The 27556-nt window shown below is 44.4% G+C and overlaps 1 protein-coding gene across 1 annotated transcript in view; it reads left to right on the top strand.

Moving 5' to 3' along the window:
- The window catches only part of LOC142488419 (uncharacterized), a 337058-nt gene that overhangs the window by 266381 nt on the left and 43121 nt on the right, over nt 1-27556 (top strand). The window contains exon 5 of the mRNA XM_075588924.1: nt 23797-25125. Within this exon, the coding sequence (XP_075445039.1) occupies nt 23797-25125 (1329 nt within the window). The remainder of the gene's footprint in view (nt 1-23796; nt 25126-27556) is intronic.

The following is a 27556-nucleotide window of genomic DNA, read 5'->3' as shown; positions in this document are numbered from 1 at the left end:
CCTCCCTCTTTCATGTGAAGATTCTCCAACAACGGATGCACATTCAACCTGGAGGTGCTGGATCTATGGGACTTGCTGTTTATCGTGGATCAACTTTCCCAAGTGAGTCCGTTCCAGCTTTACCTCAATTACATTCAAAGGATCGTTTGTCTTCTGGTCATCAACTGGTAATTATCCTTACCTCTGTGCCTTGTGGGATAGCTCATTACCTGACTAGATCCATCAGGACATTCATATGCTTAAAGGTTGTCTTCCTATTATATTCATTATTGCCTTACATCTCAGTTTTGTCTTTAGAGCATCACACATTTTTTCTATTGTACTGACTCAAGGGAATGGAACAGTCTCTCTGTCTCTCCAGCTCGTGCTCCAGTTTCTGAGCCTTCTCACGCTCCCTCTCATACAGAGTCATCTGGTATCGAAGCTCCGCTTCCAATGATGCTCTGAAGACATGCAGCGTGGCCTTTAGCTCCTCGTACTGCTCTGTGGGGACGTACTGGGTATTCAGACGTTCCTGCAGCGCTTGTACCTCTTTAGCAGCCTGCAGTTTTTCTTCCTGTAGCGTTTGCTGCTTCTCCTCAGCATACTGGAGGTGTGTACGCAGACCTTGCAGTTGGTTCTGCAGTCGGTGCTCTGCTTCAAACTTTTCCTTGACTTCTTCTGTCAACTGAAAATTTTCTTCTTTCAGTTTTAAGTTTTCTCTTTTTGATCTTGAATTTTCTCTTTTTTCAGTCTCTGTATTCTTCAGGGCTTCTTTGCAGTCCTCCTTCCATTTACGCACATCTGCTTTGAGAATGACACTCTCCTGGCGTGAGACTTCCTTCTCTAGGTTGAGGGTCTGAAGCTCCTTCTGAGAGACTTTGAGATCTGTATCAAGATTACCAATAGTTTCTTTAGCAATGTCCAGCTCCTCAGTGAGACTGTGTAGTTCCTTTCTGGAAACTTCCAGGTCTGTGCGGCAGCTGTTGGTCATGCGTTAGCTCCCATCTCAAAGAGGATTACAGTACATGCAGGCGCAGTGAGGTGATTGACGCTCGGCTAGGGACGGATTAAAAACAATGACTAGCTTCAGAAAAGTAATGACTCTGTGGAGGGGAGGGGGGGTTGAGTAATGCGCAGTAAGCAGCTAGCTCCCATCTCAAAGATGATTACATTCAGTAAATTAATGACTTTGTGGAGGTGTCTGTCGATAAGAGTTTGTGTGTGCGTGGGGGAGGGATGAAGGATTAGTTGTGCAGCAGTTCAAAGAAATTACATAGAGTACAGTAATTTCAAAAGGCAGTTCATCATAATAATTTGATCCCTACACCCCCAAATACAGTAAATAAAAACCACGCAAATCAACCATGTGCAGTCAAACGCACAGATTGAATATCGTAATATCAAGATTGTTTTTGCAGGCTTGTGGATAAAATAACAGTTAAAAAAATTATAATTAAAAAATTTTTTTGGGGGGGGCACTCAAGCAAGCAGTGGTGGGTGAAGTTACAGGCGCATGAGCAGTAATCAACTAGCTCCCATCCAAAAGAGGATTACACACAGGCGCATAGAGAGGTGATGCTCTGTGCAAATCAAATTCGCACCTAACCGGGATAATCTGAGAGCCGCGGATCTAGCCAACTTAGACTCAGGTCCGCCGCCACTGTATAACTCGGATCTTTGCCGTCCCCTGGAGTCATGTTGCATCTCTGACATCCCACGCAGTGAAATTGCCAGGCGTGCCGGTCGTCTCATCAAGCACAGCCAATAAAACGTCCGCAATCTAATACTTGCTCGTACAGGATCAATGAGCAGTTCCCCGAGGAAACCACAGTGGTGGATAAACGTAGGAGGTGAAGCACCAAATGAGCATTCTCCCATAGTCTCTCCCCTCTTCATACAAAGGAATATATTTAATTTCCTATCTGGCCGATATTTTGATGAGGGACAATTCTAGGGAGCGAATGAAAAGATCTGATCTCAGTCATTCACATATTGTCTCAACACGGACGGATAATAAACCTAAAGAAACCAGACTCGTTTCCCCTCAGATGTGCAGGTTTTTGGGAATACCCTTTTATACAGCGAAGGTATATTTACCACCAGAAAAAAGGCATCATATATACTGCATCTATTCAAGAAAAGGCCACGCCTAGAATATCCTATGACACAGCAGTATAAGTCACTCCTGGGAAAGAGTGGGGCATCAATAGAAACCATACACTGGGCTCTGTTCCACCAAGAGAGCTTCAGGCCAACCTTTTGTCAAAATGGAACAAGAACCATCGACCTGTCCCATAGAATACCACTTCTACCAGAAACGCTACGGTCACTGACATGGGGGACTGAAGAAGCCAGTTTAGCAAAAGGTTGGTTGTTGGGCCCGGCAGAGTGAATTCTCTTTACAATGGATTTAAGCTCATCCAGATGGGGAGCAAACTGCCAAGAAATATTTATCCAAAGAGTTTGGACAACAGAGACAGCAATCTCAAGCAACATTTTGGACATTGAAGCAATCTTTTAAGCTCTTGTGGCATTTTTTTTCAGTGCTTGCAGGTTCATCCAATCAAGATACCCGCAGTATGATACATAAACCAGATCCAGAAAAGGGGGGGTTCACAGCGCACAGCTACAGAGAGTTAGGGTCAAAGTGATGAAAAAAACTATATTTATTAACGAAACATAATAGAAAACGGAGGTCTAGCACTCTCCTATGCATTTCCTACCTTGTGTTACTTTTATCAAGGAGACGAGAACTGTTTTCACTGCAATAACCTTATGGCCAAAGGGATTAACTAAATGACCCTTACTCATGAGCAGATAAGCACTGAAGCATTGTACTATATGTTGTGTCATTTTGTATGTTGCGCTGGCCTTTTTGTTTTTGACAACAAACATTGTGTTGCAATTAATGAAGCTGTTGACTCGGAACCTCTTATACGGGATGTGGGAAAAGAAGCAGTTGGATGTTTCATGTATGTAGATACATTGCAGGTCCCGCAACCCTAGGTCACAAAAGTGGGGTTCTACCTGATGCGGGTAAACACCTGACTCGGCGAAATGTAGGAGGCAATGGTTTTTGCTCGGCGAACAAACCTTGGACCTATCTCTATGATTCTGCAAAGACCGGGGTCCATACGGAGTTGTTCCCAATGTTTATACATGATTTTTTTTCACTTGATTACTATTACGATTATATTGTGAAATAAACATGGGAATATCTACACTCCCTAAGCCAACCTCATATTCCCATGTATCCCTCTTAGGAAGACTCTTGTTCCTAGATTTTTTTTAATGTAGCTTCCTCCTGGATTCTGGTTTAGTGAATAGGGATTGTCTGTCTAGACCAGTGGTTTTCAACTTTTTTTTGGTTAGGGAACCCCAGAATTCGATTTTTAAATTCTGGGGAACCCCCTGCCGCTGCCCCCCAACCCCTGCCGCCCCGTCTCTCTTTCACGTCTCTCTCCCCCTTGCGCTCGCCCACTCAAAATTCTCTCTCCATCTCGTCAGTGGCGCTGACCGGTGCAGTCGGGGAGAGTAAGTATAGCAATGACCGGGCGGCTGCTGCTTAACTCGGGAGCTGCCGGGGTCACTGCTATATGAGGGTGCTGCCGTGCCGCCGGCCCTGGGACAGTATGAGAGCAGTCCAGGCTCTTCTCCCCCCTCCCCCCCCCCCCCGGCGGCCGCGGAACCCCTGAGGAGTGATCGCAGAACCCCGATGAAAACAACTGGTCTAGACTCTTGACTTCCTCAAGGGCTTCCTGTACTCCCCCCTCCTTATTGCTCCTCTCCAGGAAGCGCTTCTTCAGTTCCTCAAAGGAAGAACAATTTATCCTCAGCGTGAGCAACTGTCCCTTTGGTATATCTGAAATGACAGACCTGGGGTGGCAGCTGTCTGCTCTCAGGAACTAATTCCTGGAATTTAATTTCCTGAACACATCCGTCTGTATGTTCTGATTGGTTTCAATATATATAACAGAAGGTCCAAATACTGGATATGATGCAAATTAAAATGCAGTGTAAAATTCAAATCATACGTCGTGTTATTGATGTAATTGAAGAAAAAGAGTAACATGTCCGTGTCCCCTTTCCAAATAATAATTAGATCTATAAAATGTTTATAAAAGATGATATTGTGTCTAAAGGGATTAGTGACACCAAAAAATAAACTCGGCTTCCCACCACTCCATAAATATATTTGCATTGCAGGGAGCAAAACTTGTCCCCATTGCTGTGCCCTTAAATTGTAATAATAAAAAAAAAATAGTGATAAAAAAGAAAATAATTGTGTGTGAGTAAAAAAAGAAAAAGCTTCAAGAATGAATTGGACTATCTGAACCTTCTATGAAATGGCGGACAGCTGCCATCCCCAGATCATGTCTGATGATTGAATAAAGAGGAGTCACATCCAGGGTGACCCAGATGTAGTGTTTGTCCCATTTTAATTTCCTTCAATTGTGTTAATCCCCAGAATCCAATATAAAGAAGGGAAGTTCTCGCACGTAAGGTTGTAAAATAACCGTTAAAATAACGACAGTCAATCTCCCAAAGATCCTATGCTAGAGACTATTGGCTGACCAGGCGGGTCGACCAATGTCTTATGGATCTTTGGGAGATTGTGGTAAATTGGAATCACAGGATTGTGGTTAAAAGTAAATCCCATCTTCTCTTTGGAGAGGACTTTGGTTATGATCACAAGATCTATTAACACTTAAATTAAAGCATTAGTGGGGTTTCCTGGTAATCCCGAGTAGGAGGATGCATCCCCAAGTTGGCAAAAGACTTCCCTGAAGTAGTCAGTCCTACTCTGGACCCCCCCCCCCCTTATCAGCATTTTAAATAAGCAGCGTGGAATTGTCCTGAAGTGATTTGATCACCATCCTCTCATCCTTATGTAACGGGTATTCCACCCCACCCAATCGCATATATAGTGTGGGTGAGTAGAACATGCAGTGTTACCGGTGTGGTGCGTATACCTGTAGGCTCACAGGAGGGCTGAGCTTCCGCCACTGGGAACCTGGGGCAATTATACTAGGGGTAACCACTTACTCAATAGGTGCAGCGCCTCCACCTGCGATGGCTCCCACCAGAGAGGGAAGTGAATCCTCGCAGGACAACCACAATGATCACATACACAATGGGGTATAATAACTAAGGACTTTACTAACATGTAATACGACACATCACATTCATAACATAACCTGTGTCCCTCTCAGGAGGAGACACTAACCAGGACGTCTCGCAGGACGATTCCCCAACACTAGGTGATCCCACCCAGTGTCCAAAGAACCCCACCCAATGTCCCGCACTCTTGCAGAGAATCAATGGGTGACTGCGCAGTCACTATTAAGCTAAGGGCCCGGTGGTGCACTTAGAACTGTAGATACCTGCCGAGCACTCCGGTGCTCGGGTCAGCAACGCTTCACAAAGGGTCAGACGCATGATGAATCCGTCTGATCCTATCCTGGCGATATTCTCTGTGACCCTCAACGTGGGTCCGAACTCCGTCACTGGAACCGCAGCATCCGCTGAGTCCCTTTCTAACGATACAGCAACGTGACACACCCTGCACTACAGGCCGTCCCTATAGCACAGCATCCTTAAGTGGCTTAAGGGTCACTCTCCTAGGGCCTTCGGGGTTGCCTATCCTATATAGGTAGGTCTTGTACCCACCCTACTCATAATACGGGCCCTGGGCCATGGATCCCCGGACTGGTTACCGCTATGAACCCCCCCCAGTTGCCTCGTACTACGCGCAACGCCGCCCTGGGCTATGGCTCCCCGGATTGGTTACCGCTATGAAACCCCCCCAGTGGCCTCGCCACTCGCAACACGGACCCTGGGCTATGGCTCCCCGGACTGGTTACCGCTATGAACCCCCCAGCTGTCTCGTGCCACTAATTCACAACAGGACCCTGGGCTATGGCTCCCCGGATTGGTTACCGCTATGAAACCCCCCAGCTGTCCCTATCTTCCCTTCTGTTCCCCAGTTGCGAACTAAAGTAAGTGACAGGTTCCCTATCCTGAGGGCTATCCCTGGCAACACTCACACTACTGGGGGACTCAGGGCCATCTTGGGCCAAGGGGGTGCTGGCCTAGTACAGGGAGTCCCTCGCTCCTGTACCCTACCTCCTTTCCTTGACTGCTCCTTCCTCTGACTGACAACGTAGCTGCAAGCCCGCCAAATGTATCCACTTGCTCTCCTGGCAGTCCTGCAGCCCTATTGGCTCCTATGAGGCACCTGGTGCCTGTCTCCCTATGCCTCCTGGGAATTGTAGTCCCAAGGCCCTTACTGTAACATTGGGGCCGCGTGCGCGCCTTCCCTGTGCTTACACTAACCCCTAATGGCCGCCGCAATCTCTCCCTACCTCTCGCGCTACTCTCCTGGCTGGCTCCTACACTCGCGCGATCTTCTGCGCATGCGCGACTATCTCGGGCCGCCGGGGACTCTCTGCGCATGCGCGAACCGGCGCAACATGGCGGCGCCCTGTGCAAGAGCCGCCGGAGATCTCCTGCACTCCGGCGAGCTCCCTCCTCGGCCCCCACCCTCCTGAATGGCCGTCGGGTCTGCCGCTTGCCGCTGGCAGTACCCGACAGCGTCCGTGACCACGGAGGCGCCCGGGGGGGTCGCAGGGGGAAAAAGATGACCTGGCTACACTCTCCCCCTGGTGAAAAACCCAACGCCCTCGCTTGGGGAACGACATAACATGGTACAATTTTACACACTGAAAAATGGCATGGCATACCCCGTACACTTAACAGATCGACTGCAACATCCTCAAAACATGGCACATTTTCACACAATGCAAAATTACATGGCATATCACACCCACTATTACCCGAGGCCAGCTGAGTATCAGCTGCTTGCTGAGACCATTTGTGGGGTGCCCCTAACTGATCAGATGGGGGTACCTCACTTTTGCGTCCGTGAGCCTCTCCGGGGTGAATCTCTCGGAAAGCACACTCTGGCGTAACAGTCACTGCTTCAGTGCTACTTCCTCCCCCTGGTGGAAGGAATAGCGCAGTGTCCTTCACACCAACCTTTACTTGATCATCCATGGCCTGGAAGCAGCAGGCCAGGCGGCCAGGACCTTTCCCTCGGTCCACTACGTGACGAATGGGCCGCTTCTTCTTGGGCGCAAAGGAGGCAACTTCTACCAGCTCCTTTGCCACATAGTCCTTGTCCCTACATACGTGCTCAGCTTCCACTGAGAAGCGAGAACTGGACACTGTCTCTTTACTCAAAGTCTCTGCTTCACCTGGCAGGGGGTAAAGAGTAGACACCTTACCCCTGCGGTGATTCTCGGTGGCCAACAGGTCCTCGGGGACGCTGTCAGTTCCCACCTCGGTTGTCTCGGTACCTGCCCCCTGTACTTCTGGGGCAGTCCACTTGCTGTCCTTAAACTCGGGAGCGTTGGATCCCAGTCCTGGGACCACTTGCGTCGGAGCACACGGGCTCACACTCCGCTCAGGAACCGTAGCTTGGGCCTTCTCCACGGCCACCTCCATCGGAGTCGGTGGGGAACAAGAGGGTTCCTTACCATTCTGCTGGCTGACGATGGGCTTCCCTTCTTCCGGAAGGATCGACGGTAGATACTGGTCCACTCTCATCTCTGGACAGCTACCTTCTAATGAGGACACCTCCTCCAGGACGCGATGCAGAGGGGAGCCCTTCGCCCGGGCGACCAGACTTAAGGAGCCATCGTGCTCCGCGGTCACCTGGAGGCTCACCCCCGACACCCCTGGGGCAGTCGACTCACCCTGGTCGTCTGTAGGTACTGGTCCCATGCCTAGGACCGATGGTACCTCTGTAGTAGGTCGGACTGACCCTTGTAGGGCACACGGGCCCACAGCAGGGTCCGTATCCTCTGCATCATCGTTGGGGTGGTTCGCCGGTAGGCGCATCGCCACCAAGGGGACTTCAACCTCCTCACTGGAAACTTCTGCATGCTGGGGTACAATAGACTTCAGTAACCGCACACCGCAACACTCACAGTAGGACCACCATGTCAATGTCTCTCTAGAACAGTCACAAGTGGGGCTAAAACACTGTATGCCCATTTCTCCTTCCACCTCGATGGTCCTGTAGTCGAGGGATAACCGAGACACTTTGGCTCCCTGCGCGTGGGCTTCTTGCAGGCAGGAGCATATGAAGAGAAGAGAATCTACTCCTGGCGCACGCCAGGCCACATACATATTGGGGTGTATGTCCTGACAGTCTATCTCGGTTTCCTGCTCAGAAAGAAAATATTCCATGTCTACGACAATGCCTTCCTCCTCCTCTTCCTCCTGGTGAATAGAAGGGTCTAATGGCTGTTCACTGTGCTCACTCCCCCTGGTGGAGTTTAAAGGAGGGGTGTGCTCTATCACTGGATGGCTCTGGCTCTGCACTGAGTCACTCACATTACGGGGGCGGGGCTCTGGTTTTCCCGCCAGTCCCGGATGGTTTTCTGTAACCTTTTTCTGAGCAGCCTGGCAGTCAGAAGCACGTGTGTCATCTTGAGTTGGCGGGAGCCGCCATTTTAGGTGGGACTCACTGTTAGCCTTCCCTGCTGCAGGAGCCTCCATTTTAACTACAGTCCTGTCAACTACACTGCAGCTTTTTGCATAGATCATGAGACAGTCCCCTGCGGAAGACTCGGGGAGTGTTAATACATGGGGAACAGTCTCTAGGCATATGTCATGCGTGGTGAACAGGAGATAGGTAATCCCCCGGCCGTCAGTATCCAGCCTTAAGTCTGTCACCCGGGCAGTGGCCAATTCCGGGCAAGTTCTTACTTGGGCGCGCATAGTGGACAATTGCGTATCATGGGATACTCCGGCCACTACAAACACGCGCCTTGGGGATAATTGCCGCGCTAAGGCCCAGTCATCGACGTCTTGCGGTGACGGCACCGCCATGATGAAAAATATGAATGGGACAATTTGAAAAATTGCAAACAGGGCACCCCAGGTCTATCTCAGCAGCGCCTCCAAATGTAACGGGTATTCCACCCCACCCAATCGCATATATAGTGTGGGTGAGTAGAACATGCAGTGTTACCGGTGTGGTGCGTATACCTGTAGGCTCACAGGAGGGCTGAGCTTCCGCCACTGGGAACCTGGGGCAATTATACTAGGGGTAACCACTTACTCAATAGGTGCAGCGCCTCCACCTGCGATGGCTCCCACCAGAGAGGGAAGTGAATCCTCGCAGGACAACCACAATGATCACATACACAATGGGGTATAATAACTAAGGACTTTACTAACATGTAATACGACACATCACATTCATAACATAACCTGTGTCCCTCTCAGGAGGAGACACTAACCAGGACGTCTCGCAGGACGATTCCCCAACACTAGGTGATCCCACCCAGTGTCCAAAGAACCCCACCCAATGTCCCGCACTCTTGCAGAGAATCAATGGGTGACTGCGCAGTCACTATTAAGCTAAGGGCCCGGTGGTGCACTTAGAACTGTAGATACCTGCCGAGCACTCCGGTGCTCGGGTCAGCAACGCTTCACAAAGGGTCAGACGCGTGATGAATCCGTCTGATCCTATCCTGGCGATATTCTCTGTGACCCTCAACGTGGGTCCGAACTCCGTCACTGGAACCGCAGCATCCGCTGAGTCCCTTTCTAACGATACAGCAACGTGACACACCCTGCACTACAGGCCGTCCCTATAGCACAGCATCCTTAAGTGGCTTAAGGGTCACTCTCCTAGGGCCTTCGGGGTTGCCTATCCTATATAGGTAGGTCTTGTACCCACCCTACTCATAATACGGGCCCTGGGCCATGGATCCCCGGACTGGTTACCGCTATGAACCCCCCCCAGTTGCCTCGTACTACGCGCAACGCCGCCCTGGGCTATGGCTCCCCGGATTGGTTACCGCTATGAAACCCCCCCAGTGGCCTCGCCACTCGCAACACGGACCCTGGGCTATGGCTCCCCGGACTGGTTACCGCTATGAACCCCCCAGCTGTCTCGTGCCACTAATTCACAACAGGACCCTGGGCTATGGCTCCCCGAAATTGGTTACCGCTATGAAACCCCCCAGCTGTCCCTATCTTCCCTTCTGTTCCCCAGTTGCGAACTAAAGTAAGTGACAGGTTCCCTATCCTGAGGGCTATCCCTGGCAACACTCACACTACTGGGGGACTCAGGGCCATCTTGGGCCAAGGGGGTGCTGGCCTAGTACAGGGAGTCCCTCGCTCCTGTACCCTACCTCCTTTCCTTGACTGCTCCTTCCTCTGACTGACAACGTAGCTGCAAGCCCGCCAAATGTATCCACTTGCTCTCCTGGCAGTCCTGCAGCCCTATTGGCTCCTATGAGGCACCTGGTGCCTGTCTCCCTATGCCTCCTGGGAATTGTAGTCCCAAGGCCCTTACTGTAACATTGGGGCCGCGTGCGCGCCTTCCCTGTGCTTACACTAACCCCTAATGGCCGCCGCAATCTCTCCCTACCTCTCGCGCTACTCTCCTGGCTGGCTCCTACACTCGCGCGATCTTCTGCGCATGCGCGACTATCTCGGGCCGCCGGGGACTCTCTGCGCATGCGCGAACCGGCGCAACATGGCGGCGCCCTGTGCAAGAGCCGCCGGAGATCTCCTGCACTCCGGCGAGCTCCCTCCTCGGCCCCCACCCTCCTGAATGGCCGTCGGGTCTGCCGCTTGCCGCTGGCAGTACCCGACAGCGTCCGTGACCACGGAGGCGCCCGGGGGGGTCGCAGGGGGAAAAAGATGACCTGGCTACACTTACTTAAATTATCATGATTGAATTAGAAAATGAAAAACCTTGTGCCAGAAGACGCAAGTTCTCGATCATGGTGAGAAAATGGCCCTTCGCATATGTGGGATAGAAAACAGATTTTCCCTTTTAACTTAGATTTCCAATCGCTGAATGTGTGAACTGGGGGATTATCAATAGACTCTCCCTATTCATCCCAAAGATCATCGAAGTCCCTCAAGGCACAAAAATCCCTGAAGGTACAGAGATTTTCCGGGAAGGAACGGAGGTCTAGTGGAGCAGATGATGAATTAGCAGGCCCCATGTCATGCACTGGTGCGGTGTTAACAGCACCCATCGAAATCTCCTCAAAGGTTGTCTCAATATGATGAAAAAATCATTAACATGTTTTAATGTTAATTTACGTCCAACTTTATGGACATTGATTGCCGTGCCAAACAAATCGAAGCCCATAGTAGGTGCATATTTTAAACCCTTATTGAGAAGTGAGATCTCTGAGGCCGACAAATCCACTCCAGAGATATTGATTACATTATTCACAGAATCTAAAAGTTCATTTTTCTTTTGTGGCCGTTCGATTCCCGTCGGCTCCTCTTCCCTCTCCTGGTTCCTCTGCGTTTTTCTGGAAAAGCAGGAAGGTTTTTTTATTTTTTTTTGCTGTTGCAGGTACTGATGCTGGGTGGATTTTGTTTCCCAAGCATTGAATCAGATTTTGCTTGATGTCCCCATGTTAAACGCCCATCACCTTTCTTCTGCTTAGGGGGACCACATGATTGGTATCCGGATTGGTCATCTGGGTCTTTAAAGGAGACTGAATGAGATGAGTTCTCTACATCGGAGTCATCGGAGTCCCCACTATGGTAGTCGGTCACTCTGGCTTTCAAGATGGACCTACGTGGAGTTAATCTGTATGAATAATTTCTTGTAGAACCCTTGAATGGACGATCCGAGAAAGAATTAATTCTTTGCCAGCTATAAATCTGTTTCTTTTCATAATCTATCCCAGTCTCCGTCGTATTTATTCTGTTTTTTGGCCATTATTTCTATGGTCCTGGACAGCATGTGATCAAAGTCCTTGAACCCTTGTATGTTTTTGAATTTTTGCAGTTTTGTTTGTAATTCTTTAATTTGTTTTTCTAATGGTTCTTTTTCTTTTACTTTCTGTTGGACAATGAGTTCCGTCATTTTAAAGGAGCAACTGTTCAGGATGGAAATCCATTGTTGTTCGAATTCCGTAACTTGCAAGCCGAAAGTTGGTAAAAAAAAAAAAAAAATTTACCCTGGGAGATACTTTTGCACTTGATGTAATTTTCCAGGGTTACTATGTCCCACCAAATCCTGGTGCTGCGAATCAACAATTTTTCCAGTCTCTGAAGTGTATCCTCAAGTCTAATGTATCATTGGAATCAGTGTCTACTACATTATCAAGACTCAAAGGGCTATTTTCTTTCTCAATGTGTCATCACGACAATTGAAAGCATAAACTGAAGATGATGAGGAGTCCTGCGAAATGCTTGTGTGCCATTTTATTAAATTCTCAGAAAAAACTCTCCATGACTGACCAGGTGATTAAAGGACACACACTCTGGTGTAAAAGAAAAAAATATACATATAACAAGATCCTTAATGTACGGGCAACCCCCACAAGAATGTCAAGATACTAAATAGAAAAAACAGTGGAATGGGTGCTCAAGTACTGGATCACCATTACTGTATAGTGTATGTTGAGAATTCAATGAATGGAGAGACAGTGAAAAAAAAGGGGCAATAGTAATGATTTCACAAATGTATATATTGATTGTGGTGGGTGAGGAGTCAAATTATATCTAAGGCAAGGGACAGTTGTTCTCTGAAGGCAACGAGTTGGTGTAAATAAATCCACCCCTCAAGACTCATACTCACATTTCTAATGGAAGCTTTCCATTCATTGAATTATCAGCACCTACATTATTGGTGATCCAGTACTTGATCACCCATTCCACTGTTTTTTCTATTTATCTGATGCGTAAACCACTAAGGAGGCAGAAGGAGTGTAAAAGCCGCAAGAGAAGTCACAAAGATTCTCAGATGGGCAGAGTTAAAAATTCCAACCATCACAGCAATTCATATAGCAAGTCACAGGGTCCAAGCCGACTTTCTGATCAGAAATATGATGCACGAGAGTGGTCGCTCAGTCAGGAAATTTGCAAACACACTGTTTGTGCAGATGGGGTTAACAAGGTTACAATACCAAGTGCCATCTCTTCTTTTCCAGACACAGGGACCACCTGGCATCAGCAGTAGACGTTCTTACCAGAAAGTGGCACTTTCTGTTGGTCTATGTCTTCCCATCCATTCCTCTAATTCATAGGACATTGCAGAAAATCCAAGCCGCCAGTATAAATGCCATACTCATTGCCCCAGAGTGGCGAAGAAGAGCCTGAGCTAAAAGAAATGCCCGTGGCCTTCAGGGCCTTCTCACGCAGGCCCATCAACTATACAAGCTCACTTAAGTTGCACCTTACAGCTTAGAGACTGAAAGAGAGATCCTAAGAGGACAAGGTTTTTCTGTGCAAGTTTCAGACACGTTCAAAGTTAGAAAACCAGTAACACCCAAAATCATATTCAAGAATCTGGTACATTTTCAGATCCTGGTGAGATCCATTATTCCCCCCCTCCCCCCCTATTTAATATGGTGAGAAGTGGGGACAGATGAGGGGAAGTTACTGCACTGTTTCCTCTGCATTACCCACTTCTCACCGTATGAAATAGGAAAGTGAGATTGTGTCAGTATGGAGCAGAACTGCTGGACCTGAGAGGGTATCGGGAGCATTTATCACAGTCTCTCTGTATCTGCTTTTTATTCATACTATAGAACTGTGCAGTATGTGACTATGTTACACTAAGAGGACATGGCTGGTCTTTTGGCTGTTGATCTCAGACTCTCTTTATACGGATTGTTTTACTAAATGGTTATGTTGTGACACAATCCTGAACCATTGATGTATTTTGCAGTGTGAAATGTAGTTCCTGTTTCCTGTTGAGGATCCTTTTGAGGATTCCTGTTGAGGATTCTTTTTGCAGTAACTTATTTTGTTTGCATCTTTTGTTTGTGTGCTCGGCCCCCCCATTGCTTACTACGCTGTTTGAGGATGGACCCTATGTGTTTTTGTTTTTTTTGCCCCTGTCTTCTCCGAATCCTTTTGGGGATAATAATCTTAGGTTTGAAAGCCGATACTAAATGCTGTATATATGTCCAATATAACAGATCTTTCCAATTCTGTTTTCTCTTTTATACAGGCACAGCTGTCATCCAACAAATATAGATCAAGGAACCTCCTGCCAGCACCTCCAGAGCAGCATTGCCCACTGCCAGCACCTCCAGAACAGCACTACCCACTGCCAGCACCTCCAGAGCAGCACTGCCCACTGCCAGTACCTCTAGAGTAGCACTGTCCACTGCCAGCACCTCCAGAGCAGCACTGCCCACTCCCAGCATGGATCCACACTTTTTAAGTGAGTAGAGGAGATATTTTGGTGTCTTTTAAATCTGCAAGGACGGGATATTTTATTTATTTTGCAGTTATGCGAGTTGTGAAAGCGTAGAAATAAAATCAATGAGTCAAGGGTTCAAAGTATCAACGTGAGTTTATCTGCACCAAGGTACAAGTGAGAGAGAATTCAAAAATGAACTCATGCCTCTGCAAACATATTGCTTGGTATCACATTTTTATACATTTCAAAATGAGTAATACGCCCCTTAAGAGGGCTGGCTTAGAGATAAAAAACAATATGATGACTTATACAATACTTATTGATACATAAATATGCTTCACATGCTTTATTCTTATCCTATATATCACCATAATGTGGGCCCCTTAACCTTCTGACTTAAGGAGTAACCCTGTTTAGTCCTCTGTGTGTACTGTATCTGTCAGATAACAGAACCTAAGGTCAGCAGAAATGTCTGAGGCAGGAAAAACCTCTTACGAATGCAATTTAAATTTCATGACTCGTAGGAATTATACAAGGGCGAGTTACAGCTAGGAGCGATACTCTGCAGGATCTCAATCATTCACAAATCATACACAAATATACATACATTCAAACACTCAAAATGGCTACTGCGCCAAAATGGAGGTGATGATAGTCTGTCTTCATATAGCCTGAGCCATACACATTATCTCAATCTTCACATTCCTCTCTTTTTTATTCTTAAAACATAGTCTTTTATGGATAATTTCAGATAAAACTCCAGAAATGTCACGCTGGCCTGGAGGGTCCAAATTTGCATGACTTTGATAGTTCTGGAAGCTCACAGAGCTGCTGGCTATCATATCAGCCAGGTTGGTCTTTCTGTCATCATCTTCATCTGTATTCCATTGAGGGGGACTGACTTTTCCTTCTGAGATTTGCATCTTCCGTGGTGTCGTCTGTGATCAGTGGCATGGCCTGGGTAGAGGGTGTTACACCTTTGCAGTAGGGATTTACTACACATGACACAGACATACAAAAGAATCAGAACTGCAAGCACACAGACAAATCCATTCATCAGTTTCGGTCCTAGGGAACCAACCAACTTGCTAATTCCTAACAGAACCCACCTCTCATCTCCGCCTTTCCTTAATCTCTCCTGTATCTCTGCGATCTTCTCTAGCTCATGCTCAATCTTACCTCTTTGATCTCTAATAAAAACACAACATTGCTCTTTATCTAGGGCACATACGCTAAAATATAGTCCAGAGCCATTCTATTCTGTAGGAACATTAATCTGTACCTGTTCTTGATTAAGTAAGTTAATGGATAAAATTAAGGCCATATCCTCCCTATACATTTTTAGTTCAGGGCTGTTAATACATTTTTACACAAGTTTCATTGGTTGGTGGAGGCACCTGACCCATAAATTGATTGTTGTTCCAGTTTAAAATCCACCTACAGGAACCTCATTTACCAGTGGAATTCAATTTAAAAGTTTAGAAAAGTTCGCTGTAAACAAATTCAAATTAACATTTCCTTTTTTAAATTCGGCATTAGTATAAGGTATCCCTACTCAAGGGGTTAAATGTAATTCTCTCTTGCGTCATTGGGGGCCACTAGAGTATGGCAGGGATTCATTGTATATAATCCCTTGTGACCCATTAACCTGTGTAGCATTGTGCAAGATTGTATGATTGTCTGCCAAATTATGTGACCACAAAACAATAAACATTACAAATATTTCAAAACTGATCATCCCTTATCATCTGGATGGCGTAGGCTGATCTTGCCTAGCGGGGCATATATCTTAAAAACACACTCTAAAGCATAAAAATAATATGGAGTCCTGAAAAAACAAATTGTTCGTTTAAGACCGGGCCTTGTCTGAAGTCTTAATTCCTTGGTGGTTAAATGTTCTAGGATTATTGCACCTAGATACACTAACTGTTGGTCAATGGTCAGGGAAAATAAATAAATAATCCCATCAAAACACTGGCTTGATGATTCTTTGTCTTTGTCAGCTGTTAACGGTGCTGCCGGCACTTTTTTTTTACGATGATGCTGCTTTGTATTCTCCTTGGTAGACTGTATAAGCTGCACCTAAGTTTGGAGAGACTTTAACATTTTCATTAATAAAAAGCACAAGGAGAGCGCTTTTAGCCACTATAATTTAGTATCAGCGCAAAATTGTTTGTTTGTTTGTTTTTTAATAGAGAGAACACACTAAACAAACAGGAGATGTATTGGATATACACCCTCAATACTCTTCACCCACACGGAATGAACACAGACTGGGAGCTTAAACACTTCCTGTAATACAAGTGTGTGGGAGTAGAGAGGTTGTATTCCGATACATCAATCCTTCCCTAGATCTACAGCCTTTAGATTCCATATGTTCTATTGTTCCATCCGTTTAATTAATTGTACAGTCATCTTTATTAAATATTATATATAATTATTTAGTATCAACATTGTTGCACAATTAATTATTGCTTATTATTATAGTTACAATTATAGATCTACATGATGATTATTATCAGCATCGCTATGTCCTTCAAAAAATATATATTAATCTGCACATTTTGATATGTTATTTTTAATTCCTTATCCCTCCACACTCTATACTCCATATATGTTATATTTAATTATTTCATTGTATCATGCTTTAAATCGCAGTGATCGTTTTTTTTTAAATGTTGTGTTATGTGTTTTAATATATATAATTTTTTCTTTTATTATATATATATTTTATTTGTGTGTATTGGTCTTTTCACACGGACTCTGTGAATGGGTCTCACTAAAGGTCAGTCAGCCCATTAGGCTGATTGAGTACCATATGCTCATACTTAGAACATCCAATCACATTGGTTTGGGACCTATTTAAGGAGCCTGTGTGATAACGGTAGATTACTCTTTGATAAAGTCTCGGACAGAGACGAAACGCATCAGAGTTTGTCTTCTGCGATGTACAGCATGTTCTAATAAAGTTGATTTTATTTTCATCATCCTTTGACTGGACTCCAAGTGCTGTGACCGCCTCAACTCAACTGTATATCTGTTTTGCACCACTGTCTTGGCATCTGCATATAGACAGGTGTGTTATGGAAAATCATATAAATTATCCTCTCTTTTGTTCATATCAAATCCTATGCCATGTGAACAATATACGACATAAAGGATGAAACATCAGCAGCTTGAGATTTAAATATATAGATATAGATAGATAGATAGATAGATATATATATATAGATAGATATATAGATAGAATTTGACAATAGCTACTGCTTAAAAAATAAAATCTGGATTGCCTACAGTTGCATTCTTTAAAATGAGAGGCTATAGATGAGGGTTCAAATTGAGACACCTTTTGGAGGGAAAGGAGAGGTAATGGTTAAAAGTTATATAAAGTACATCACATATGCAGTTAACTTTTATAGGAAAAATTATTTCATATATGACTTTATGCTTACTCGTTTATATCGTACGCTTTGTGAAATACTGAGTATACTTTTGACACTATTCAAATATGGAAATACATATTAAATATTATTGTATTATTAATAAAACAATTATAACAAATAGAATTAAAAACATCTCCTAATTAGAACAAATAGAATTTAAATGTGTTTACTGATTTCTGCATAGAGGTAATGTAGATACTGCATGTGGGGATTATAACCCCTTCTTGTAATAATTCCCCTATAATAGGGGCTATGCCATCTAAAGCATTTCTGCTGAGTGGGTATTAGCCAATTCTGGGGAGGACAGCATTGGGAAATAATTTAACCCGTACTGGTACAGCAGACCAGACGTACCCAGTACTGGTGCTGGGAGACGCCCATAAACTATGAGATATTTGTTCTAAAATGGATACAGAAACAGAAAGCACAATAAATGAGCATAATTTCACACTTCTCTGATACAGAGCAAAATCAACTTTACAAAAAATAATAAGATAAACACCCAAAACAGACCTGTTTGATCCTTCAAACTTAGTTAAAAAAAAAAAAATTCAAATATCATTCTCTTTCCCCATATTATAACTAAGCTGCTTTTAAACGTTTTTTAAAAAAAAAAATATTTTTTTGAGCTTCTAGTTAACTTTTCATATCTGGAACGTGGTCTTTGTACATTCTTTAAGCTGGAGGAGGGGGGCCAGCCCGTTTGGCTGCTTTTAACCTTTCCTCTTTTTAAATGACTGCTGTATTTAAGAAAACAAACCGTTAGTTTCCTATTATAAGTTTGAACAGAGAAACCTTGATAACTAAAAAACAAAAACAAAACCATCTCTGCAAACCTTCCTATAAAACAAAAATCTTTTTGTTTTATTTTCTATTTATTTCTAATTCCTTATCTTTCACACAGCACACAGACACACAGACACGTTCTCTGAGTTTATCTTCCATCGACATTCATTCTACTTTCTACGGGCAATTAACAAAACATCAACATTCTATTAATCCTGTGGGCCAGGGTAAAACTCAATAAAGCTTCCTTACTCCATAAGATCAGGCTCTTTCTTTTGTTTAATATTATTATTATTATTATTACAACAATAAAAAATAAACATTTACTTTTTAAAACTTTGCATTCTAGAAATACTTCGCTTCAGTCCTGACTCCTCTAAATCAGCACATAAAATGTAAATTAATACTTCCTTATATCCTACTTCCTATTTTATTTGTAGATCATTTAAATATTGTAACACAGTATCTCCCACACCCAGGAACAACAAAAATGTGCTACAGTAAAAAATACAAATTCATACTTGAGTCGGGGTGTAAAGAAATCTTTTTACAACTGCCAAATTTTACATTTTCTTTTAAAACATTACACTAACAAACTTTAACATACAATGCTGCCTAGGTTTATTTTAAATGCTACGGTCATGCCTTGTAAATGGCAGCAGGCTTAATACACTGACAAAAGGGTTAAACTTAAATGACCCTTTTACAAGAGATATATAAGTATTGCACTGTGTATTTTTGTCATATTGGAAGTAGCTTTTTGCATTTTAGTTTTTTTTGTGGTATAGGTTTATTTTAACCCTTATTATTTAATTCAAAATCATTATGATCTGTTATTTGTATTTGTTATTTTTATGATTAGTACTACACGTGACAATGTGAAGCGCTATGTACACTAATGGCGCTATATGAATAAAGACATACATACATACAATAACTATCAGAGTGACACATAAACACTTCACTCCATGACATGTATATTATTATGCCCCCAAACTAGTTACTATGAGCTTTCTAAGACAAAAACAAACAAACAAAAAAAAACATTTAAAGAGGATATCCCCTTTTTCTTTTTCCATGCAGAATTAATGCATTCATCCCTTAACTACTTTTACATTCTTAAATTCAAGCCATTTCTTCCTAGGTTAATAATTAACTTCCATGTCTCACAGACATGCAAGTCCTGTGACCTTTCAGTGAGGGAAGGGGGATGAGGAAAGGGAGATTGGAAAAGGGTTGCGGGGGGTCCACTAATGCTGCAGTGATTTTCAAAACAGAGCCTGATATGTTTCCCTTTTCCCTTTCCTTCTTATTTAATATACTCTGCGCCACTAAATATCAATTTAAATTTTTTTTTTATTGTCATAAAGTCCACACATAATTTCAAGGGACGTACCCTTCGCCGGCGACTGTTGAGAATGTAGGTTCCCCCATTATTCTCCTGTATTACCCCGATCAACGTCAGTCGATCATGTACCAATAAGGTGCCCACCACTTGGTATAATATAAATAGAATATAGAGTTAAGGACCTGTGATATTAACAAAAATAGTCATCTGTTGTTCCTTAACAATAGTTCTCTTTCCAAGTTTTTGAGACTTTCCACCTTATAACTATTATACCTTCTGAGCCCTGAATTGGCCTGCCATTTAGCGGCATAAGGTATAATCTGACCTGAGTTTATGGCAATAATATAAAACAACAACAATACCTGATCAGTATAATATTGATAATTTCACGTGATACAGGATGTCCCGTCACTCAGGTAGGTTGCCCATAAAGAACAAACTGTCTACAGATTACTCAAACATTTAATCTACTGGCTTTTTCTGTTAAAAAGGATAAAGCCATACCTTTTTCCAAGTGCGCACGTTTGAGTAATGTAGCAGCTGCTCCGTCTGGGGTCTCCTGGTCCCGAGGTGTTGGGTCCCTATTCGGGCGCCATCTGTGAAAGCGTAGAAATAAAATCAATGAGTCAAGGGTTCAAAGTATCAACTTGAGTTTATCTGCACCAAGGTACAAGTGAGAGAGAATTAAAAAATGAACTCATGACTCTGCAAACATATTGCTTGGTATCACTGTAGAGGGAGAGGGGGATTGGCCCGGTATTAAAGGGGTTGCACCCCATATGGCCACCCCCTGCCCTCACCAGGGAGGCAAGGGGTTAACTGGACTGCGGTCCAGGAATGTTGTTTTCACCTTGCTGCAACATCCACTCTATTTCCTGGATCAAAAAACTGTAACACATTGTAGCAGCAGAATGTGTATATTTTACCACACATAAGACAGGCCATAATATATTATATCACACGGGTATATTTTAATGTGTGTATATGTTGATGCTCTGTGGGTGAACTGGGGGATTTAGAAGTCATGGCTAGCAGGCTCGGTGCCTATGCGGCTGAGAGTTTATTGAGGGGGTAAGGAAAATGTTTCATTCATGCTAGAATAAAACGGTGTAAGTTAGGTTTTAAAGTCCCAGCGGGGGCTTATGAGTTATAGCTTCAAAGGGACATTTGTCCTAGAGGTGTTAGCAGGAAAGGCTAATTGGAACACGGTTAACCTCACTTCAAAGGGTCCATTTGGCCTAGCTAGACTGAGCGGCATTCATTAAGAAATCTGGAGGGCATATGGCAAGAGGCCAGTGGTGGGGGAAGATGACAGTTTTGTTGCACATGATCAGTCACTGTTCTGAAGATCTGCCAGGCTACCTGTGTTACTGTCGGAGTATGCCCATTGGCCAGGGAGAAAATTCCCACACAGTGATTCGCTGCAGACTGACAGGATGGACTTTTGGGAGTTTTTAAAAAGTTATGCAGTCAGTCAGAGAGTTAAATTCATCAGATCCATCTAAGTTTTTCATGAGTCCATCAGTTCCATCTTCTGTGATTCATCTGAGATTCAGTCCCATTTGAGAAGTTCCAGCTCTGAGTAAATCGTCTACATTTCTCAGAGGATAAGTGACCAAAATTCAACAGAAAGAGGCTACAGGAAGGAGAAGTAGCCTTGAATATTTTGCTGTGTGTTTGCAATTAGGAAAGATTAGTTTTGTTATCCCAGTTTCCAAAGTGTCTTTTTACTGTATTTTTGTGTAACATAGTTGTGTACGTTCGTTAGGTGAATAAACGCAATTTATTTTTATCTCTCTGCTTGCTCAATCAATGATCCCGGTAATTAAAAGTCTTAAGCTTGATCTACAGTGACATCTTCTACCATAAGAAACCTTCCAGTGCTAGAAGACACCTTCATGTCAATGTGGTGTCTTCTAGCTCCTAAAGGTAGGTGTATGTATGTTGCTGCTGCTGAGCTCGGGAGCCGCCGGGTCACTGCTATGTGGAGAGCTGCCAGGTCTGGGACAGCATGTGAGAGCTGTCCCAGCTCTCTCCACCTGACGGCTGAAGGGTGCTCGTGGAACCCCGGTTGAAAACCACTGTACTAACCAGTCTTCTACTATAAGAAACCTTCCAGTGATAGAAGACTCCTTTCTGTCTATGTACTGTACTGTATGGTGTCTTCCAGCTCCGCAAGGTGTGTGTATGTATATCTTTTTGTATAGCCTCACCCATGTATCCCAGTGCCTTACAGAATTAGCAAGACAATACAGGGAATCAATATACAAAGTTTCACACGTGCATTAAACTGGAAGTTAAACAATGGGGACTGGAGAATCCCTGACCCACAGAGCTTACAATCTAAATGAAATAAAGGGAGATTTACAGAATACAAAAGGAGCAAGTGCAATATAAAACATTTTCAGGAAAGACGAAAGTGCATCAGAAGTGCAAGGACTTGCCAGAGGCCCAAACTAAGCAAATAATTCATTGAAGAGATGAGATTTCAGGCACTACTTGAAGATTGGTAGGGATGTGGATTGGTGAAGGCTGAAGGTGAGGGAATGGCACAGCAATGAGACAGGTTTAAGGCTGAGTTCCCGGAGTTGAAGACAGCACATGTGCGCCACACACCCCGGCCCTCTGGGACAAGCCCTAGTGGCTGTGTGTGAGCGCGCAAAGCGCTGTGCTGCGTACACTATCAGCGAGACACAAATGTTGTCTTCCCATGCTGCCATGCAACCAATGGCAGGGCAGATTTGTCCCGTCATGGCCCTGCTTCCTGCTCTCCCCTACAGACCATTGATCGTGACTGTAGTCTCTGCACGCATCGCCATGCTGCCAGGCATGCGTGCAGCAGGGAGGACTGGGGCCATAGCCTTACAGTATATGTGAGAGTTCTGGAGAAACAAATGGAGCAGAGAGGAGACAGCCCTCAGCAGAGCTAGAAGGGGTATAGGAGGAGATGAGAGCTGAGATGTAAGAGAGGATAGAAGAACGTAGAGAGATTGAGTGTCTCCTAAGTAATGCAGTGTTTGATGGGGAGAAACTGAATGGATCTCATGGGAAGAGGAGGGATAGAGACAGACCAAAAAGATAGTGAGAGAATTCTAGTAACGGCGTTTTGAATAGTTTGTAGAGTATGGCGCTGGGAGAAGGGAAGGCCAGAGAGGAGAAAGTCTCCATAGTTGGGAGATGAGGGTATGCAGGAGAGTTTTAGGAGAGGACAGACTGTGGAAATGTTGAAGAGAGAACAAGATTTATCAACAGCCTGAATGTGAGAGGAGAAGGAAAGAGAGGAGACAAATATTACACCAAGGCAACGTGCTTGGGAATTATATGAATAGTATTTTTGACTGACAATATATGACACAAAAGGGAGCAATTGAGTTTAGTTTATGTGGTTTTTATGGCAGAAGATTACATGGACATTGTAGTCACTGCATCACTTAGATTGTAAGCTCTCCAGGACAGGGATTTCCGTTCCTATTGTCTGATTCTGTTTGTTGCACTTATTGTATTATAATTCCCTGTACTGTATTGTTTCTGCTGTAAAGCACCGAGTACACTGTGGGCGTTATATAAAGACATACATACATGGGCATCTACAGAATCTTTACACTATAGGTTGCTGTCTGGTTTAGTTGATATTATTAACGCACTAATATGATAGACCAGGAGTTCCGTAACTTTACTTGTCATGGACATTTTCATTGTTAATTATTTGGATAATGTATATGTACCCTTAAATAACGCATACAGTAATAAATACAAGATGTATGTATATATATATATATATATATATATCAATGATTTCACTGTGAGAGCTGCTACAAATACATTTCAGGTCTTCGGGAACCACCACCAAAGTAGGGGGCGCTGGATATCCTTGGGCCACAATTTCTAAACCATGGGTGAAGAGAACATTTAGTTAATTAAGTATTGATGGAGTAAGCTCTTCAGTGTTTTGGATTTGTAATTTGCGTTCAGTAATTTGATTTACAGATTGAAAAAATGTGTTCTGCATTGTTTTTGTTTACTTCTGTTAGAGAACGGCCTGAATGAGGAACAGAACTTGAGCTCTGATACATCCAGAAGCTCGCTGACTCCTCGCAGCCCAGACATGCCAAAAAACAATGATTCCTGCCACATCCTGGACACGTGCAAGGAATCAGTGCCACATGATGGTGAATTTACAGACCTTGTAAAGCACACAGTGGAGACGGACTCTAAATATGGGTCCAGCAAACGGTATGCGAGAGATTTAAGAAGAAACCGTGGTGCTCAGCCTTTTCTCTGTTGTCAGTGTGGCAAAAGCTTCTCACTGGACAGGGACCTGCTCACACACCTTTGTGTCCCCGCTAGGGAGCAAACCTTTACATGCACAGATGGTGGGAGCGGTTTCTCACTGAAAGGGAAACTTCTTCCACACCAGATGATTCAGTCAGCAGTGACTCCTTTTACTTGTACAGTGTGTGGGAAACAGTTAAGTAATAAGAGGACCCTCCTCAATCACCAGAGGATTCATACAGGGGAGAAACCATTCACATGTACAGAGTGCGGGATGCAATTCCGTATTAAGAAAGGCCTCCTCACACACCAGATGACTCATACAGGGGAGAAACCATTCACATGTGCAGAGTGTGGGAAACAATTCAGTATTAAGAAAAACCTCCTCAGACACCAGATGACTCATACAGGGGAGAAACCATTCACATGTACAGAGTGTGGGAAACAATTCGTTACTAAGAACAACCTTTTCAGACACCAGATGACTCATACAGGAGAGAAACCATTCACATGTACAGAGTGTGGGAAACAATTCAGTTTTAAGAATGATCTCCTCACACACCAGATGACTCATACAGGGGAGAAACTATTCACATGTGTATTGTGTAGTAAAAGCTTTGCAACAAAGAAGTACCTCCACAACCATGAGAGGATTCATACAGGGGATAAACCATTCACATGTACAGAGTGTTGTAAAAGCTTTTCTCGGAAGGAGTACCTTCTCCAGCATGAGTGGATTCATATAGGGGAGAAACCATTCACATGTGCAAAATGTGGGAAACAATTCAGTATTAAGAGCAGCCTTTACGAGCACCAGAGAATTCATACAGGAGATAAATCATTAATATGTTCCGAGTGTGGGAAACAATTTAAATCTAAGAGTTGTCTCCTCAGACACCAGATAACCCACACAGGGGAGAAACCATTCACATGTACAGAGTGTAGTAAAAGCTTTTCTGCAAAGGCAGAGCTCCTCAACCATGAGCGGATTCATACAGGGGAGACACCATTTACATGTTCAGAGTGTGGGAAACAATTCAGAGTTAAGCGCAGTCTCCTCAGACACCAGAGTATTCATACAGGGGAGAAACCATTCACATGTTCAGAGTGTGGGAAACAGTTCAGTATTAAGAAAAACCTCCTCAGACACCAGGGGATTCATGCAGGAGAGAAATGATTCACATGTACAAGGTGAGGGAAACAATTCCATATTAAGCGAAACCTCACACACCAGATGTTTCATACAGTGGAGAAACTATTCACATGTACACAGTGTTGGAAAAGTGTGGTAAAAATAGGATTAATCAGCGCATTAATAAAGGCAGTATGCTCGGCTGATTAATCCTAATTCGCGTTGGGACTGAAGGGGTTAAAGTTATCTGCACCACACATGTAGTATTTTCCCTGCTATGCATTGTTGTCCCCTTTTTGCAGGCTAGTCTCAACCTGCAGTGCTGAATAACAGGAGCCGTTCCATTAAGACTGCTGACTCAGGAACGGAGTGAGCCAGAACCCTGATTTTTGGTGTGCAGCTTCGGTGTAACCCCCCAAGCACACACATATTAAAAATATAACTAAGACAAGTGGAACAAATATTTTTATTAAAGTGTATTACTGTGTGCAATTGTAAAAGTCAGGACAGGAACCTTTTTCCTGTCCGCCTTTGTAAGTGAATGCATTAAGGAACAAATGTTATGCATACATGAGCTGGGGGTATGTTCCTCTCCAGCTTCAAAAGCCACCTGTTGAGGCAATGCCTATGGGTCTAGGGACGTGTGGGAGATGAAAGGCCCCAGAGTCTTAAAGTGTGACTTAACTGGGATGTTTCTGTGTAGCAGATCCTGTTACTCATCCTGGATATTTCACACCTTGGGACCAAACTCCAGACTGTCCCCTGAAACAAGAGGCCCCTTTTTACTCAGCGGTTCTACCAAGCTTGTGCACAAAGGTTAACTGGACGCTCTCTATAGAATGAACTGATCATCTTTAATAGAGTGAATAAAAATGATATGAAAAAAGATATTACCAGTTGAGGGAACCCCTGTGTCTCCTTACTGGAAATACACACCTAAGGATCCCCCGTCTGCTGCTCAAACCCTTCCTAGGAGATATCCTTTTCTCCCATGACAAAAAACAAAAATAGAGAAAAAAGGGGAGCGCAGATCCGCAATAAACAACAACAGTGTACAGGTGAGTGGAATGCACTATGTTAATAGCTAAAAGACAGATGGTAAAGTAAGATAAATTACTTCAAATACTCACATGGGCCTGTGTGAGCAAATTCCTCTCGGGTCTTAACTCTGTAGAGAGCCCCCGCTTGCAAGGTTTACGCACACCTTACTCCCCTCCCCAACAGCCACCCCCCCCCCCCCCAGGGCTAATCCCCTTAAACTAGCCCCGTACCGCCAGACCCCCAAGGCCCTTTCAAGCCCCTCCTGAAGATTCATATTACACAAGTCTTACCTTATTTCAGATGAGTGTACCCCGTTTTGGACTAAATAATCCACTACTTGCTGAATTGAACTCTGGGTGACTTATCACCCAGGTTCCTTATTGTAACATACTGCACCGACACACTTTATTCGAGCAAATACCCAGTATGTACCTGGCAGATACCTGGAATGCGCCGCTCCTCGCCTCTGACAAGCCCCGTTGCGTTTGCCTTCCCAGCCTGGGTTCATGCCTGGCTGACGGGCGGCTGATCTGTTAAATTATAATGATTAGGATTTAATAGGCTGCAATGCTTCGCGTGTCTACCAGATGGCATAAATTCATGAATTGTAATGCAGTATATATATATATACTGTGCAGTATTGCAGCCAGCGGGAATAAAATGCTTCAATCCCTGCCTGGAAAATACCTCAATGCACTCGGGCAGAAAACAGTCACAAACCTCAATACACCCGGGTATACCCGAATTCGTGGGACTAGCCGAGCTCGAATAAAGTGTGTCGCCAGTGTACATTTGTCTGCACCCCCTTTCCAAGCCTTTCTGTGGCCAATATCTGACCACACCACTTGACCCCCCCCCCCCCCACGCACCTAAATCTGAGAGAGGTCAGTTCTTATTGACCCAAGTCTACTGACGTTACCGCCCCCACACCAGGTCTTTCACTGGCCTTAGATCTATGGCTGATAATTTACACCTCATACATAGACCTTAGCCCCTTGCAGACGCACCCACCAGAACGGCCTCCTACTATCTCGCACATAGATTACAAACTCTTCGGAGCAGGGACTCTCCCTCCCAAATACTACCTCTATGTTCCTGACTCGAATTCAAGATGCCTTATCACCCAGCCTCCTGCCTGCAACATCAATGTCCCGACTGCCTTAATAATTTTCCCTTGTACGCTCCACCGCCTCAACTCGCCGTGCCCCCTTCCACGCCCTCCTGTGGACTATATCTGACCACACCACCTGGACCGTTCCCCAACACACCTGAATTTGTGCTAAATCATTCCTTATTCACCTAGTCTAATGATGTTACCCTCAACGTGAATAATCAACATTTTTGGG

This window comes from Ascaphus truei, chromosome 2 (genome assembly GCF_040206685.1).
Source record: "Ascaphus truei isolate aAscTru1 chromosome 2, aAscTru1.hap1, whole genome shotgun sequence".
Classification (NCBI taxonomy): domain Eukaryota; kingdom Metazoa; phylum Chordata; class Amphibia; order Anura; family Ascaphidae; genus Ascaphus; species Ascaphus truei.
The sequence above is the reverse complement of the archived record's forward strand: the minus strand, read 5'-3'. Positions and strand labels throughout refer to the sequence as shown.